Below are 16,654 nucleotides of genomic sequence, written 5' to 3' on the forward strand. Positions count from 1 at the left end.
CTTTAAGTTCATTCCCTTTTTCGTTAATGGGAGTAGAGGGAAGAGGTCCAAAAATAATATGAATCCCAGCCAGGGCACTATCTGCATGGAGTTTGTATGTTCTCCCCATGTCTGCGTGAGTTTCCTACAACATCCCAAAGACAAACAGTTAAGATAATTAGCTTAGACATATGATAGGGTATTACATTGTGAGCCCCTTTTGAAGGACAGTGAGTGACATGACAACATACTATGTATGCCAGAGCAATATAAATACTAAATAATAATAATATTTGCCTCTGTCCAGCAGCTATTTATATGTGCTTTTCAGCACATATAAATAGCAAAAATACACATGCACAGAGAGAGAACTTGGAGTAAATAATTTATAGGTCTGTCTCGCTGTTTTAATGTTCTTCCTTATTATATTCAAGGGCTTAGGAGTCAAATTAAAGTTTATTTTAATGTTGCCATGATGAGACTGCAGCAGAAAGTTCCCAGATATGAAAATTGCTATGTCCTTTTCACAAAGCAAGAAACGGAAGGATTGTCAGCAAGATGGATTGCATTAATGGGAGCACTGGATTAAATCTGTATCCCTACAATTCACAAACACATACTTCCATTTGTGAGATGATACACAGCAAGCAAGGAAGGCTCCACAGTAAAACCACGGGCTGCTACTCATGTAAAATTAGATTTAGGACTACGCCGAGGTGCTCAGGAATGATAATACCAATAAATATATGTGTAAAAGTGTAATATGATGTACCGGTGCTTCAGTAAGCGTCATTTATTTATGCTAACAACAGATTATCAGTTGAAGTATGGATAGGGCAGATTGCTGTAATATCGAGCCTGGCTCTGTGTGTGAGTTGGACGTACTGAATTATGATGAATAATAGTCTGCTTTCATTCCATGTGTGACTTCAAAGCTAAGCAGTGGCAGAGAAATATGAATAAACATTTTGTTTAAATTTAACCACTTCAGCCTACTGGTGTTTTCACCTCAAGGACAGAAGCAATTTTCCCCTGTCTCAGCGCTTCTCCCATTCACTCGCCAATAACTTGATCACTATTGATCATATGTAAATTATCTATATCTTTTATTCGCTAAAAATTAGGCTTTTTCTGGCGGGGGGGATACTTTTCTTATCTATGCATTTTATAGGGAAATTTAAACCTACACAATTTCTATAATTCCATCCCCTATAGTTTTAACATAAGCAATGCTACTATAAATAAAACCCACACATTTTATTTGCCTGCTAGTCCCGGCTATCACAACATTTTAATTATATTCCTAGTACAATGTATGGTAACAATATATTATTTGGAAATAAAGGTGTCTTTTATCTGTGTTGGGTTTTTGTTATCCGGTCAATAATTTCAAAACCTTATTTGTTAACATAACAGTAATATATCTTCATTACATACATATTAAAAAAGTCCCTAAGGCAATTTATTTATATATTTTTGGAAACTGTGTTTTTGTTTTTTTATTTGTGCTTGTTTGGTAACTTGAGGTGGGGGTAGAAGGGAATAACTTTGTTAATTTTTAACTTAGGGCTGGTGCACATCAGAGCGGTTCTTGAGCATTTTTAAAAATGCTAGCGGTTTAAAAAATGCTTGGGTAATGTATTTAAATGGGCTAGTGCACACCAGAGCGGTTCATTTTTTCCACAAAAGCAAACTCGGGGGCTGCAGGATTTTTTAGATTTCTGAGGCGTTTGTGCCTCAATGTTAAAGTATAGGAAAGTGGAAAACCGCTCTAAAAAACGCTAGATCGGAGCAGTTTTCCAAGCGTTTTTTTTTAAAATGGAGTAAAGCTGAGGTGGGGTTTGATTGGTCCATTTTCAAGCTACATAAATTTACATAATTCTGCATCAATTTTTATTCATTTCAGTGTTCAAATAGTGTATTGTTAAATAGCACTTTTCAGGTTAATGCAGAATCATTCATATCTCTCCCATTTAAAGGAAACCTAGGCTGAAAGCAGTCTCATGTTCCATACTCACCTGAGGCTTCCTCCAGTCCCCTTGAGATTGCTCAGTCCCTCACTGTCTCACTGGGTGAAGATACGCGGCTCAGTCAGAGTACTGGGTCATCCAGTGGGGAACAGAAGCAGCCCAGGGAGATGGCAAGGGACCGAGCGGCCTCAAGTGGGCTGGAGGAAGCCCCAGATGAGTATAAAACCTGAGGCTTTTTCGATAATTGAGTTTGTTGATACAGAGACGCCAGATAGAGTAAGACACATTAAACACGTTAAAAACGTTAAAAGGAGGTAGTGGTGGACTTACCTCCGGGCAGTCGGACAAAGGTGGTCATTTCTCAAAAGCAGTTCTTTATTGGTAAAAGAAAACAGCAACAACAGCGACACTTGCGATGCGTTTCGCGAGCATCTGCTAATCCAATCCTGAAAGGCTTGGCACCTCCGACAAATAGCTGAGATCACTCAGTTTGCACTGTCATCCTGATGAAGTTGGTATAATGGCTACGAAATGCATAGCTCTGCTTTTGTGACCTACTTCAGTAAATGACTTTTTGCACTATTTTTTATTTTGTATGTTCACTTTTTATGTTCACTATTTTCAGCCCCTGCACTTCCATTGTATTTCCTCAATGTCCAGTTTTTGCCATGGTGCAAACAGAAAACACCACCATGCAGACCTTTTTAGACCATGCGTGACTAACACCTTGTTGTTGAACTGCTCATAGTAAAACTATGCTGTATTGAAATGTTGTTTTTATTTTGTATGAATTTGTAGATGTCTATGAATGTAATAAAAAGGTTTACTTTAGCCAAAGTATGTCTCTAACAGAAATTTTCTAAGAAGAAGAAAACACCCTGACACACAAACCATAACCACTTTATCTCAATAGCAATTACTGTCTGAACTGACCACTTAGTGTGCCAAACGCTTCCACTGGCCTTGGCATGAAGTGGTGAGCCTGTACACAGCCTGCATCTTAAAGGCTGCTCTGTAATAAAATTGAGTGCTGTTTACAGAGGGACCATTGTCAGGCAGTTTGGTCATTTTTCAGCAACATTAATTTGCAGCCAGGCATGTCTAATTTATTGAAGTGCTCTAGAAACTTAAGTTACCCAAGTAATAGAAAAAAGTGAAAATGTGCCCATTTCCAGTCTCTTACCTCTTATATAATGATGGATGTTCCCGTGTGTCTCCAGATAAGTCACACAGACCTTTTTTTTTCGTCCTCTCAGCACAACTTTAACTGAGTTGCAGCCTCGCCGTCATAAGATAGATTGCCCCCATATATGTATTAGTCAAGCATAATGGGTGTCACTTGTGAGCTGCTTGCTGGAGGACAGCACAGTAAACAGTACAATAATTCAAGCGACATATACCTGCTATACTGAGGGCCTAAAACAGGGAAGGTATTACTTTCTTCCTAAAAGCATGGAACGCATAACACATCAAACGTAGATCTTACAATTACAGTATCTCTTATACAAGATTGTAGGGGCTTTATGCATAGAGGATTTTTGTACCTGAATAAATATATTTGTTTTATATATAAGAAAAATAATCTGAAATATGGTCTTTTAGCAGATTTCTTGGCCTCCTGCATGTTTGGTACCATGTTAGGTGCATATCAGCACAAGCACCGTTATGTTAGCTCAGTTTTCATCATAGCAATTCATATTTTTATTTTTGCTCATGGGTCCCTATTCAGTTAACTTTTCTCCTAAGAGATAATTTTTCATTTTATCTACAAAATAAAGTTTCTACACCTAACAATTGAAAAAGTTATTTTGAGTATTTGCTTGCTTGGGGCTCAAAAGTTATTTATTGATAAGGTGTGAAAACCTCTTCTATGAGAAGGCATTAGGGCCGGTCCACACATGTGAGGTTCCAGATCGGATCCGTGTCAAATGGATCCGGTTTTCTGAAAAAAAACCATGAACCAATGAGAATCCTCTCTGTTGCTGAGTATTCCCTTTGGTCGATTGCAGCCCAATGGAGAATCCCCTTGCTTCTGTCAGCCTCCGGGCTCTTCAGAATGGACCGAACGGCAGTGATGGATGGCGGGATGCGTGAGTATGATGTCACAACGGCAATGAGATGCAGACGAAATGGCCGACGCTGATCCGTTGATTATCCTAGTGAGAGCGGACAGTATCCGTTCTCATAGGCTTGCATTGGACACGGTTTCCCGTTCAGTCCGGGAAAATGTGCCAAATCCGGACTCTCCGCGACATTTTAGTTCTGTGCAACACGTATCCGTGTGCGATCAGTGTTTCTGCACAAGTGGGAGCAGATCCTATTTTTAACATAGGATTCGCTTCCTGCGTTTCTGCAGAGCTTTTAAAAAAAAGTATCCCGCGGATACTTTTTTAACACAAGTGTAAACTGGCCCTTAGAGAACAGTTAATTGAACACAAGCCTCATACACATACTAGATTAAAGTGGATCTGAGATAAACTTTTACTCATTGCATAATTGTGTTCCTTTCATATAGTTTATAGGGCATTCCTCAAGCCAAATACTTTTTTTTTTTGTTTTAATACTCTAATTCCCTATAAACTAAACAAGCCACGCCCACAGCTTTTCAGAGTGCCTTGGCATTTTCAGACAGTAGCAAGGGCTTATGGGAGCACAGCGATGTTGACCAAGGCATCAGGTCCTGATCCCCATCAGGAGACATCAATCAAGCATGTCTACAAGCCTTTAGAGTTCAGCTATTAGTAGGATCGGTTTCAGTATTTACCATGTTAGCCATTGGAAAAACCAGGAAATTTTGAATTAGGATGATACCAAAGATTGTGCTTTTTGTTCTAACTTAGCCAATAAATGGCATCCTCCTGATTCATAACTTCCTGCTTTTAGTGTCAACTTAAGTGAGAAGAATTGGCGTGTACAAACCTTTATCATGAACCCACCTTCTCATCTAAAAAATTGTTTTAAAGGACAAATGGCGCAAGAAGAAAATGGAGGCTGCCATACTTATTTCCTTTTAACCTCCTTGCCGGTTTTCCAGACCTGAGCTCGGGGTAGAAAAAACAAGCTATTAGCGGTGATCCCGAGCTCAGGTCGGGGTATGCATTGCAGAGCCTTACTTGTGGTTGTGGAGTCCCGCGCGCAATCTCGCTGCACAGCGGGACTCCAGCCTCTCTCCCCGGCAGTGTGGGGTCTTTCCCTGGCCGCCGGGATCCCCCATGTCCCCGCTATTCTTCCGGGGACCCGGCAGCCAGTTGGAGCAGCGCAGCCGTGGTGGTGGCAGCAGAGCGGTGGTGGCAGCGTGACGTCATCGGGGGCGGGGCTAATATTGAAAACGAACTTCTCTATATTAGAGAAATATAGAGAAGTTTGTTTATATGTATATTAGCACCATCTTGTGGACAAAGAGAAAACTGCAGCACAGGAGCCCAGGAAGGTACATTTTTTTTTTATTTTGCTGCAGATCTCACTGCCAGAATGATTTTTTTCAGGTTTTAGGGTCTGAAAGAGTGAAAAAAAAATTGCACCGCTTTTAGACCCTAAAATCTGGAAAGAATCAGACCGCCAAGGAGGTTAAGCAATACCAGTTGCCTGACAGCCCTGCTGATCTATTTGGCTGCAGTAGTGTCTGAAAAACATCAAAAACAAGCATGGGGCTAATCTTGTCAGATCTGACAATGTCAGAAACTCCTAATTTGCATATGCTTGTTCAGGGTCTATGGATAAATGTATTAGGGGCAGAGGATCAGCAGGATAGCCAGGCAACTGGTATTGCTTAAAAGGAAATACATATGGCAGCCTCCATATACTTCTTGCTCCATTTGTCCTTTAAGACAAATTTTTAGATGAGAAGGTGGGTTCCTGATAAAGGTTTGTACCTGCCAATAGAAAACACGAGTCATGAGTGATGCATCAGTAGCAATGGCGGGCACACACATGGCACTGCAAACTAACGATGTCAGATCATTTTTGCTGGCGGCAGGAAACGGCATGTCTCCTTTTTTTTCACGAAGCCATGCTTTGCGTATTCATCATTCATAAGCTACCAATTCCTATACACTCTTCTGATTATGAATGATTGTGAGTCGAAATGATCCACCGGGCAGATCCGCCTAAGGGACTGAGAACTGTTGATTGTCTTTTTCAGTTGTTTGATTCAATTTTCTTTAATGATAATCAGTCGATCACTTGTTTGTTTTGAATGACTTCTGTTTAATGTGTATTTGAAGCTTTGAAGGACCACTATTGCAAAAATCGTAAAATTTAAAATACATGTAAACACATACAAATAAGCGCGTTTCTTCCAGAGTAAAATGATCCATAAATTACTTTTCTCCAATGTTCTCTGTTTTTGCAAGTATTTGAAATTTTACAATGTTTGCGATAGTGGTCCTTAAAGCTTAGGTTTAGAGGTTCAGTGTATGTGTTAGGTTCAGAGGTTAACTGGGGTTGGGAGCTAAAACTAAGGTTAAAGCCTAAATAGTTATGTATAGTATGAACTGGTATTCCCACTGGAGATATTTGCTCATACTATTTTATTGGCTGCTTTTTCTTTCATTCTTGAAGAGCTTTCCTCTCTTCCTGTCTGGAGAGGAAGTGATGGAAACTCTCACAGCTGGAGACACAGGAAAGCCATGAAATACCATTTAAGATTATTACTCTCAATCTCTTGATCCTAAACTATTTTTTTTCCTTTTCCTGCAAATGGACTGTGTCACGGACGGTTGCGGGGCCGCAGGCGCGTCCTGTAACTGCCCGTGAAGAAAAGCGATCGCACTCGATTCTCTGCATCGATTGCGCTTCAAATCGATACAATCTGGGTTGAGTGTGTAGGGGCAGCTGAAGTCTTTTTTTTCAGCAGAGAGATAGCACCAGCCCAACTGCTGGATGGCTCTTTTGATATGCTAATGAGCCTGGGCCCAGAGAGACCCTGGCTTCAAGCTGTGCTGATGGCCCATCCATCAGGTAGAGACCATGACAGAAGCAATCTAGTTGGGAGAAAAGCCAGACCCTCTGGCTCCCTCCCAGCAGGGGAGCTGACACCTAGCTAGCTGCCCCAAACTTCAAAGAGCCTTTGCCTGGGAATGACCTGCTATCAATCCCAGGGGTATCTCATATTCCATAAACTGCTATATGTATCATATTTTCTGTGTTGCCAGGCTGGCAGACCCTCCAAACTAACAGAGCATGCTTGGCCCTATCTGGCGCTGGTTCTGAAGGAATTTCAGACCATTCTGAAGGAAAGACTGCCAGTTGGGCAGTTCGAAAGTGCCCTGCTGATACCACAAGGGTCCCACCCTTCATGTTTGGTATCAGGCTGCTGGGTACATCGAGGCAGACCTGAAAATATTAGTAAATCTGCCCTGACCTGTACGGTTCTGTGAGATAGAGCCCATATATGGTTAAGGTATGATTTCTGGTCCCCAGGACAAGGGGAGGACTCATCTCATATTCTAAGGGGGTGTGTGGGCCCGCCCTCACTCCCTCCTACTGAATCAGGGGCATAAGAATGGCAGAGGACCCAAACTCAGTGTCCTCCACCCTGAAAACATCTTGAACTCATCGGTGCCAGCTTGAGGATATGCTGGCATCCACCTGGTCTGAACTCTGAACTTTGATTGAAACCCAGAACTCTGATTTTTCCCACAAAAAGGACATCTTTCCAGGAACTAAGTATTTTACTCCCTTCTTTCATTTTTTATACTGGCTATTACTGTTTTAATAATTGTTGATTTTAATAATTGTCTGTATATATTAATTATTTATATTGCTGTGAATAAAAGACTTCCTCCAAGTCTTTCACTGTTCCGCTACCCTGCTTATCAGCACACACAGAACTGATCCCGGGTCTCTGAAGATACACTACTGTTTGTTTGTTGTTGGCTAGACAGAATACCGTGTGTTTAACCGTTTTATTCGCAGGACTAGTCAGTCAGTAAATCGGGTCCACTAGCCCATACCAGTGGTGGTGGCAGATACCGTGGAATCGTGTGTACGTTGTAATTACCCGTGTCTCACGGGCTCCCTTCTGGGCTGTCTGCGGCTAATTCTTAACGGTTCCTGCGCATTGACTGCGACCAGAGTTCGCACGATCTGTGCGCTGGCACCGTTTAGAAGGCTAAGTGCGGTCAGACCACTAGGGCTCCTGTGACAGTGGTGGCAGCGGTGGGATCTGTGTTGTGCTGAAAGTATCTAAGATAGCGCTAGCGCTATCAAGAAACGAACTAATTCGTTGGTGTAGCTGAAAGGCAATATATTTTTTATATATACAGAGAGACTGTGTAGCCAGTACCCCTCCCCAAAAGTTTTATTTTATTTGGCGTGGAAATGTCCGGGAACTACAAGAAAATGTGCCTGGCGGACCTGCAAAATCTTTGCCGAGAGAAGCATTGATGTCGGCCGCAAGAAACAAGGGGACCTGGTAACGGAATTGTTTCAATGGGATACCCAGCAACTGCGGGAGCCGGGAGTGTCCGCTGAAGTGGATACCAGCCCATCTGACAATCGAGGGGAACCAGAGACTGAGACTCCTGACCGTACAGAGGTTGTGCATCCTGAGGGCCCTGCATCAACAGTTACGCAGGAGAATGTCAGTGTGGACCCCAATCCCAGAGTTTCTGAAGGTACTCGCCTGGAACCGGCCAGTACTGGACTGTCCGTTGGTACTGACCCGGTAATGCAGCAGGCATTACAAAAGCTGATGGAGACTGACCTGGAAAAGTACATGCAGTACATGGAAGCCCGTGAGGAGCGGGAACGCCAATCTGCAGAACGCAAGGCTGCTGCTGCTGTACGCCACGCGGAGAGGGATGCCGCTGAGCGAGAACGGGAGCGCCAATCTGCAGAGGCGTGGGAGAGACGACAGCATGAGCTCGACATGGCAAAGGTTCAACAGGCCAGCCGGAGTTCACCGCCCAGCCTCCCTGCTGAAGGAGCTGCACCACCCGTAAGTGCAAAATTTAAATTTGCTAATATTGAAAAAGACACAGACATTGACTTGTTTTTGCTGTCTTTTGAAAAAGCATGCCGTCAGTATCGTCTGTCCCAAGACCAGTGGGCCAGACGTCTGACACCTTTGCTGCGCTACAAAGCGCTTGATGCTTTCGCAGAATTGCCTGCGGAGAAAGATAATGATTATGCCGCTATAAAAGACGCTATCATTACTAAGTACCAGCTGACGCCAGAAGCCTATCGGAAAAAGTTCAGGGCCTGGCAGAAAAAGTCTTCTGATTCGTACCGAGATGTGGTCGGCAGCTTGCTCACCACACTCCGCCAGTGGACTCTAGGCCTCACCAAAGGGTCTTATGGCGTCCTAGAGGACTTGATAGTCCTCGAACAATTTCTGAACATTTGCCCTGCTGATGTACGACAGTTTGTGTTAGAACGCAGGCCGGCTTCAGCCACTGTCGCTGCAGACCTTGCTGAGACTTTTGCAACTACCCGGGTGGCTAATACACGCAGAACTGTCCCATCCAGCTGGAGAGGAGGTCAGCCCAATACCTCGGCAGACTCCCCTGCCCCTGTGAGCCGTCAGCCACAGAGGCCATCCAGCACAGCTTCTGCACCCAGGGCTGCAGCCCCTGGAGAGGTCACCTGTCACTACTGCCGCCAGCCCGGACACATGAAATTCGACTGTCCGGAGCGGAGACAGACACCACCAGCACCTGGATCATCTGCATCACCTGTACCTCACCCACAGCAGAGGCAACCCGCCAGCGAACCACAGCCTGGATCATCAGATTTTGTCCTGTTTGCCCGCGGAAAGGAAATCCGCGACCGAACCGACCAGCAGCAACTTGTTAGAGTGAACGGCAAAGTTGTCACCGGATTCAGAGACACCGGAGCTGACATTACGTTAGTCCACTCACACCTTGTGCCAAAGGAGAGCATCAGCCCCAGCCGATCCCTTGCCCGTACTGGAGTAGAGGGCACCCTTTTTCACATAGCCCACGCGAGAGTGAAGCTGGATTGGGGAGGAGGGGTCCACGAAAGGGTTGTTGGGGTTATGAAGGTTCTCCCAGTCCCTGTGTTGCTGGGGACTGATTTGGGCAAGCTTGTGTCCTACTATGAACCTGCCACGACCGCCTTGTCGCTCGCGGAAGGAGACGGACTCTCCACCCACCACCAGGTACTTTATACACTTGGGGGAGCACCAGGGGGAGGTGGGTTGAATGTGCCCAGTTCAAGGGTACCAGGTTCAATAGTGCCTGCTTCAAAGGCACCTGAGTTTGATGTACAGACTGTCTGTTGTGATGATGCTGTAACTGTACCTGAGTTTACTGTACAACCTGTCTGTAATGAAAAAATGTCTATACCTGTCAATGTCATTACTGCATGCAATGATGATTTGAGTAATGTCCGTCTGTGCCATTCTGACAGTGTACCTGTGCTAGCAGTACCGCGCAGCTGCACTGCTCAGAACCCGAGCTCAGAACAGGTGGAGGGGGTTCCGGCCTCCTCCCCCTCCTCTGACCGCAGGGATGAGACCTTTCAGCCGCTGGCCTCGTGTGACATGAGCCAGTTGGCTGAAACTGACAGCGCCGTATTCTCAGCCGCACTACAAAGTGACCCAAGCCTGAAGGTGCTCAGGCAGCAAGCCGCTGAGCCCCTCGCAGACGGGGCCGCTTTCAAGGTGTACTGGGAAGGTGGGAGACTGTACAGTGAGTCTGTACAGCCCCCTACAGGTAGATCCCACGCGAATACCAAATGGCTTGTGGTCCCGAGTGCATTCAGGGGACATGTGCTGAAATCCGCACATGGTAATCCTCTGACAGGGCACTCAGGGGTCCGCAAGACACTTGCCGGTATTGGGAACCAGTTTTATTGGCCCCGGATGAACAGGGATGTAGCAAACTACTGCAGAGCATGTGCCGTCTGTCAGGAGCTGGGAAGGTCCAGGGATTCCCGCGGGGTTCCCTTAGGTCCACAGCCACTTAGCAGGGGAACCCTGTGTGGGCTGGCTGTTGACCTAACCAACCCACTGCCCGTTGTCAGCAGTCCCGGCAGACACCACGTCCGACTGCAGTGGCGCAAACGCCCTGTCCAGAACGGTCCACGTCGGGTCAACCCTGAGGGTAGCAGACCGCGACCGGTCCAGGGGAACCGAGCCACAGGCTCCAATAGGTTTTCCCGCCGCACCGGCAACCCGAGACCCGTCAGCCAGGTTGGCCGACACGCAGCGGGCAGCCGACCCCAGAACGCCAACGGGGAACTAGATCAGATCTCGCAGGTTAGCGGCACCGACACACATCTTGCTGATGCATGTCTATCTGCCTTCTCCCCAGGGGGGGCTGTCACAAACGGTTGTGGGGCCGCAGGCGCGTCCTGTAACCGCCCGTGAAGAAAAGCGATCGCACTCGATTCTTTGCATCGATTGCGCTTCAAATCGATACAATCTGGGTTGAGTGTGTAGGGGCAGCTGAAGTCTTTTTTTTCAGCAGAGAGATAGCACCAGCCCAACTGCTGGATGGCTCTTTTGATATGCTAATGAGCCTGGGCCCAGAGAGTCCCTGGCTTCAAGCTGTGCTGATGGCCCATCCATCAGGTAGAGACCATGACAGAAGCAATCTAGTTGGGAGAAAAGCCAGACCCTCTGGCTCCCTCCCAGCAGGGGAGCTGACACCTAGCTAGCTGCCCCAAACTTCAAAGAGCCTTTGCCTGGGAATGACCTGCTATCAATCCCAGGGGTATCTCATATTCCATAAACTGCTATATGTATCATATTTTCTGTGTTGCCAGGCTGGCAGACCCTCCAAACTAACAGAGCATGCTTGGCCCTATCTGGCGCTGGTTCTGAAGGAATTTCAGACCATTCTGAGGGAAAGACTGCCAGTTAGGCAGTTCGAAAGTGCCCTGCTGATACCACAAGGGTCCCACCCCTCATGTTTGGTATCAGGCTGCTGGGTACATCGAGGCAGACCTGAAAATATTAGTAAATCTGCCCTGACCTGTACGGTTCTGTGAGATAGAGCCCATATATGGTTAAGGTATGATTTCTGGTCCCCAGGACAAGGGGAGGACTCATCTCATATTCTAAGGGGGTGTGTGGGCCCGCCCTCACTCCCTCCTACTGAATCAGGGGCATAAGAATGGCAGAGGACCCAAACTCAGTGTCCTCCACCCTGAAAACATCTTGAACTCATCGGTGCCAGCTTGAGGATATGCTGGCATCCACCTGGTCTGAACTCTGAACTTTGATTGAAACCCAGAACTCTGATTTTTCCCACAAAAAGGACATCTTTCCAGGAACTAAGTATTTTTCTCCCTTCTTTTATTTTTTATACTGGCTATTACTGTTTTAATAATTGTTGATTTTAATAATTGTCTGTATATATTAATTATTTATATTGCTGTGAATAAAAGACTTCCTCCAAGTCATTCACTGTTCCGCTACCCTGCTTATCAGCACACACAGAACTGATCCCGGGTCTCTGAAGATACGCTACTGTTTGTTTGTTGTTGGCTAGACAGAATACCGTGTGTTTAACCGTTTTATTCGCAGGACTAGTCAGTCAGTAAATCGGGTCCACTGGCCCATACCAGTGGTGGTGGCAGATACCGTGGAATCGTGTGTACGTTGTAATTACCCGTGTCTCACGGGCTCCCTTCTGGGCTGTCTGCGGCTAATTCTTAACGGTTCCTGCGCATTGACTGCGACCAGAGTTCGCACGATCTGTGCGCTGGCACCGTTTAGAAGGCTAAGTGCGGTCAGACCACTAGGGCTCCTGTGACAGACTGTAAATGTGAGGATGAGAATGAGAGGTAATACTAAAGGCTGTTTGGCAGATCAGTGTGTCAGATTTGCAGATATTTAACCATCGTGGGTATGTATGTGTTAGTCCATGTTTACGTGTGTTTCATCTGGGCACTCTGGTGTCCTCCCACATTCCAAAAACATGCTGATAAATGAATAATTTCACACTCAATGGCCTCAATTCACTAAGATCATGCTGGAGATAATAAGGCAAGAGAAAACTTGCCACCACACAGTGAGAGAGTTATTCTACCTCTTCATTCCCTAAGTTACCTCCTCTGTAGTTAAGTTACCTCCTCTGTAGTTATTTTCTCAAGCAGTTAATTAACAGCCTGTCCTTTACTTTTGAATTCTGGCGTTATTTTAAGGATTGAAGAGTTAACTTTAGTGGATTGAGGTCAATGTGCGTAAAAGGCTATGCTAGGTATACGACTATAACTACAGTAGGGATTAGACTGCGATATCTGCCGAGGGACAGTTAGTGACATGACTGTGTACTCTATAAAGTGCTGTGGCCACTGTCAAGGATACACCTAGACCTCTATGTTTTTCAAATTCTGGATCTATCCAAATGTTTTGTTTCTATCTATTATATTCCTGCACAATCCATGATTCCATTCTCCTAGTGGAGACTATGAATGTCTCTCTTATCTATGACATTAGTAGTGAATATCATTATTAATTTATTTTTTTCTTGATGGGTTTTTGTAAATGAAAAAAAAAACTGCAGAAAAAGCATAATGCCTATAGTATTAAATGTTCCGAAGTGTCAGTAACTCTCATTTACCAGACTAAAGGCCATGTTCTGTTTTTCTTTCTTTAGAGACAAAGACAGCATGCATTTTTAATAATGTGGAGTACTACGATGGGGACATGTTTCGCATGGATGCCTGTCGCTTCTGCCGATGTCAGGGAGGCGTTTCCATCTGCTTCTCAGCTCAGTGCGGTGAATTGCACTGCGACCGCTATTATGTGCCAGAAGGAGAGTGCTGTCCAGTCTGTGAAGGTAGGGCTGGTTGCCAGTACTTGTATCATAGCTAGAACTTCAACTTCAGAAAAACTGCTGAAACACTTTTGTACTTTTTCTCTATGAAAATTAAGTTGCTAATTCCAATACATAAATTAACTTACTTACTATTGAAATCACATAGAAAGTGGATTATACATACAGTTTTACAATTCATAAATCATGTAAACACAATCCAGCATTAAGGAGCACTTCTTCATTCAAGACTGCCGGCTATGCTTTTCTATACTGTAAATGATTCCATGTCAAACTATGTGCACCAACTCCAATTCAAGGATAGGCTAGAAGTATGTACTCTACCTTAGGGCTGTCCATCTCCAGTCCTCAAAGGCCATATTCATGTCCATGTTTAGGATGGACTGAGGAATGTGTTCTACTTGATGGACCACACCTTTACTGATTCAGTCCCATCAATGCATTTGGGCAGGTCCAGGAATATGTGAGGGCCTCAGCCCTTGAGGACAGGAGTTGTTCAGCACTGCTTTACATTTAAGGTCCTCTTCAGAGCCAGAGTTGGAGAGTCAAACTTTAAAAGCAGTGTATTAGCAGAAGGGTATGTGTGACCACACTCGGACCCCTGAACCAGAGGGGCCCACCAGGAGCCATCCTTCAACTGCTGGATAAACTCTACATTGGTGCTATACTTGAAATGAGTACCTAAATATGTGATTGAATAGTAGTAATCATTAACAAGCTATTCCAATCCCCTGCTGAAACCCGGTACACACTTATCACAAGTGATGACGCTGTACACATGCGTCACTGGTCTCCAAGATAGTGATGCCTCTGTATCTATGGAGGGAGTTCAACAAGCAACGCAGGACAGAGTGGATTTCTGGAGAGGGAAGAACAGCACAATCATTGTTTGTTCGCCTTTGGGGATCACCTAAGATCCGGGATGCAATCTCTTTAGCAGATGTCAGGTGCCCGTTGTACACACTTTGGATTGACTTACGACTCTCGACAGAGGCGGTCTTTATTGGCCACCATGACCAAGTTCAATACAGCATGTGCTCATATCTTAATACTCTACCTCTTTGACACTGAGGCTATCCTTGGCAGGTACTTGTGCTCCATATCTACTGTTTGGTATAGAGTGCATGAGGGGCCTAATTTAAAACTTGCGCTGGGGTCCAGAGCTCCTCAGATTAAGCAGCTAAAGCGCATAGACTCCTCAGCGAACAGATCTTAAACTATGTATATTCAAAGATATGCATTGCATGGTGCAAATAATAATTCTAGACTTGTCATGAACCATTACATGAAGCTGAAATTAGGAATTGTGTGTCTTCAACAGTGTGTCTAGGCAGCAGTGATATAGATAAGCTTGTACTGCACGTACTAAAACTTATTTGGAGCCCCCCCCCCCCCCCCCCCCCAAAAAAAAAAAATATCGAAATTTGTAAACCATCACCTAGTAAGTAAAGGTAAGTGGGTCACTTTCCTTACAACAGTTATCAGAGTAAAAAAGTATCTCTACTAGCAACTCTGCATCACATACAATATCTGTCATTTTTACAGTAAACCTGTGTAAAGCACCTGTGTGGCTTTCGGGCAGACAGGTCTTTCAGTATATTTATTGTGAGGTGTACAGGTCTGTGATGCAGAGGGCTTTGTGCATTGCTCGGCGTGTTTAAACCTTACCATACTTTCCCAATATGTTTAAAAAACAAAAGATTTTTAGCGCTCTTATCAACTTTCATTTATTTAACTTTATTTTTATAAACACTTTGGGGGAGTAAATGCTTATTATACACAGAGTCAGCGACCTAAGCACCATTTCTTTTTTTTTAATGACCTTCCCCATAAGGGAGGTTCATAACAGTATGTGTTTAATGGGCGGGCATCATTACTTACCTATGGGGTGCTGTTCCTCTGGCCCTTGGCCTGTACAACATTTGCCACCTTCTACCCTAACTGACAACATCTGGAAGATTTTGAAACTTCTGGGTTTTTCTCTCACACCTGCGCCACAAGGCATGCTGGGGGATGTAGTCTGTGGGTGCGAGTACAGCTCTGTACTCGCACCCACAGAGTACATCTCACTGCTGAGTTGCATAGTGTGCATCGTGAGAGACACTGCCGGGAGCTTCAAAATCCTCCAAATGCTGCTGGTCAGGGGAGAAGATGGGAAATGCAGTAGGGGCTAGAGGCACAGCACCCCACAGGTAAGAAATGATGCCCCCTAACCCCCCCTCTCCCCAAATGGCACGCACCATTACAAACTTCTATTATGGGAACATTTGTGTTTTTTTTTGTTTTTTTTTTAAATGGTGCTCAGGTCACTTTAATGATATGCTATTTAATCTAACCAAACTACATCTGACCTTCACACAGGAAAACGTTTTGCAATGCTAGCAATGTTAGAAAAAAAAAATAATAATAATAAAAAAAAAAAGACTAAAAGGATTCATGTGCAACATGCAAAACTTTGTGCTTTACAAATGAAGAAATATTCCACATAATAAGCTTTCAAAAAAACCACATGCCTGAACTAGGGCTATAATTTATGGGGAATACAGAAAATCGCTGATCCATAAATGATTTTGGGCACCGAGCAATGATTTGTGGAAAGCCAATGTGAGAAGGAAGTATTGACCAAACAATTTACTGCCAGAGCGCAACAACACGGCGAGACTCTTCCCGAGAATATATGTGCGCAGCTTTTATAGTTACCACAAGACACACAGTCCTCATTTCCCTGGCATTTGGCAGGAGTGTTCTGTAGCACAAGGGAAATGGCATTATCTCCATTACTCAATCACCTCGAATGTATGTCTTCAGTGTGCATCGCTGTCTGATTACATTGCTGCTCACTTCCCACATAATGCTGAGGATACTGCGCATCTGCTGCAAACATCTGCTTCCAGCATCTGATGGGCCTGGTGCCGCTTACTGATCCATTCATCCATTCAAAGAGAAAAGTAGCAG

General features: G+C 44.6%; 1 protein-coding gene across 2 annotated transcripts in view; it reads left to right on the forward strand.

Annotated features, from left to right (window-relative positions):
* The window catches only part of CRIM1 (cysteine rich transmembrane BMP regulator 1), a 982,593-nt gene that overhangs the window by 588,424 nt on the left and 377,515 nt on the right, over window positions 1–16,654 (forward strand). For both annotated transcript variants that reach the window (XM_068232129.1, XM_068232130.1), the window contains exon 6: window positions 13,520–13,702. In XM_068232129.1, the coding sequence (XP_068088230.1) occupies window positions 13,520–13,702 (183 nt within the window). The remainder of the gene's footprint in view (window positions 1–13,519; window positions 13,703–16,654) is intronic.

The sequence above is a fragment of the Hyperolius riggenbachi genome, chromosome 4 (assembly GCF_040937935.1).
Source record: "Hyperolius riggenbachi isolate aHypRig1 chromosome 4, aHypRig1.pri, whole genome shotgun sequence".
NCBI classification, from domain to species: Eukaryota; Metazoa; Chordata; class Amphibia; order Anura; family Hyperoliidae; genus Hyperolius; species Hyperolius riggenbachi.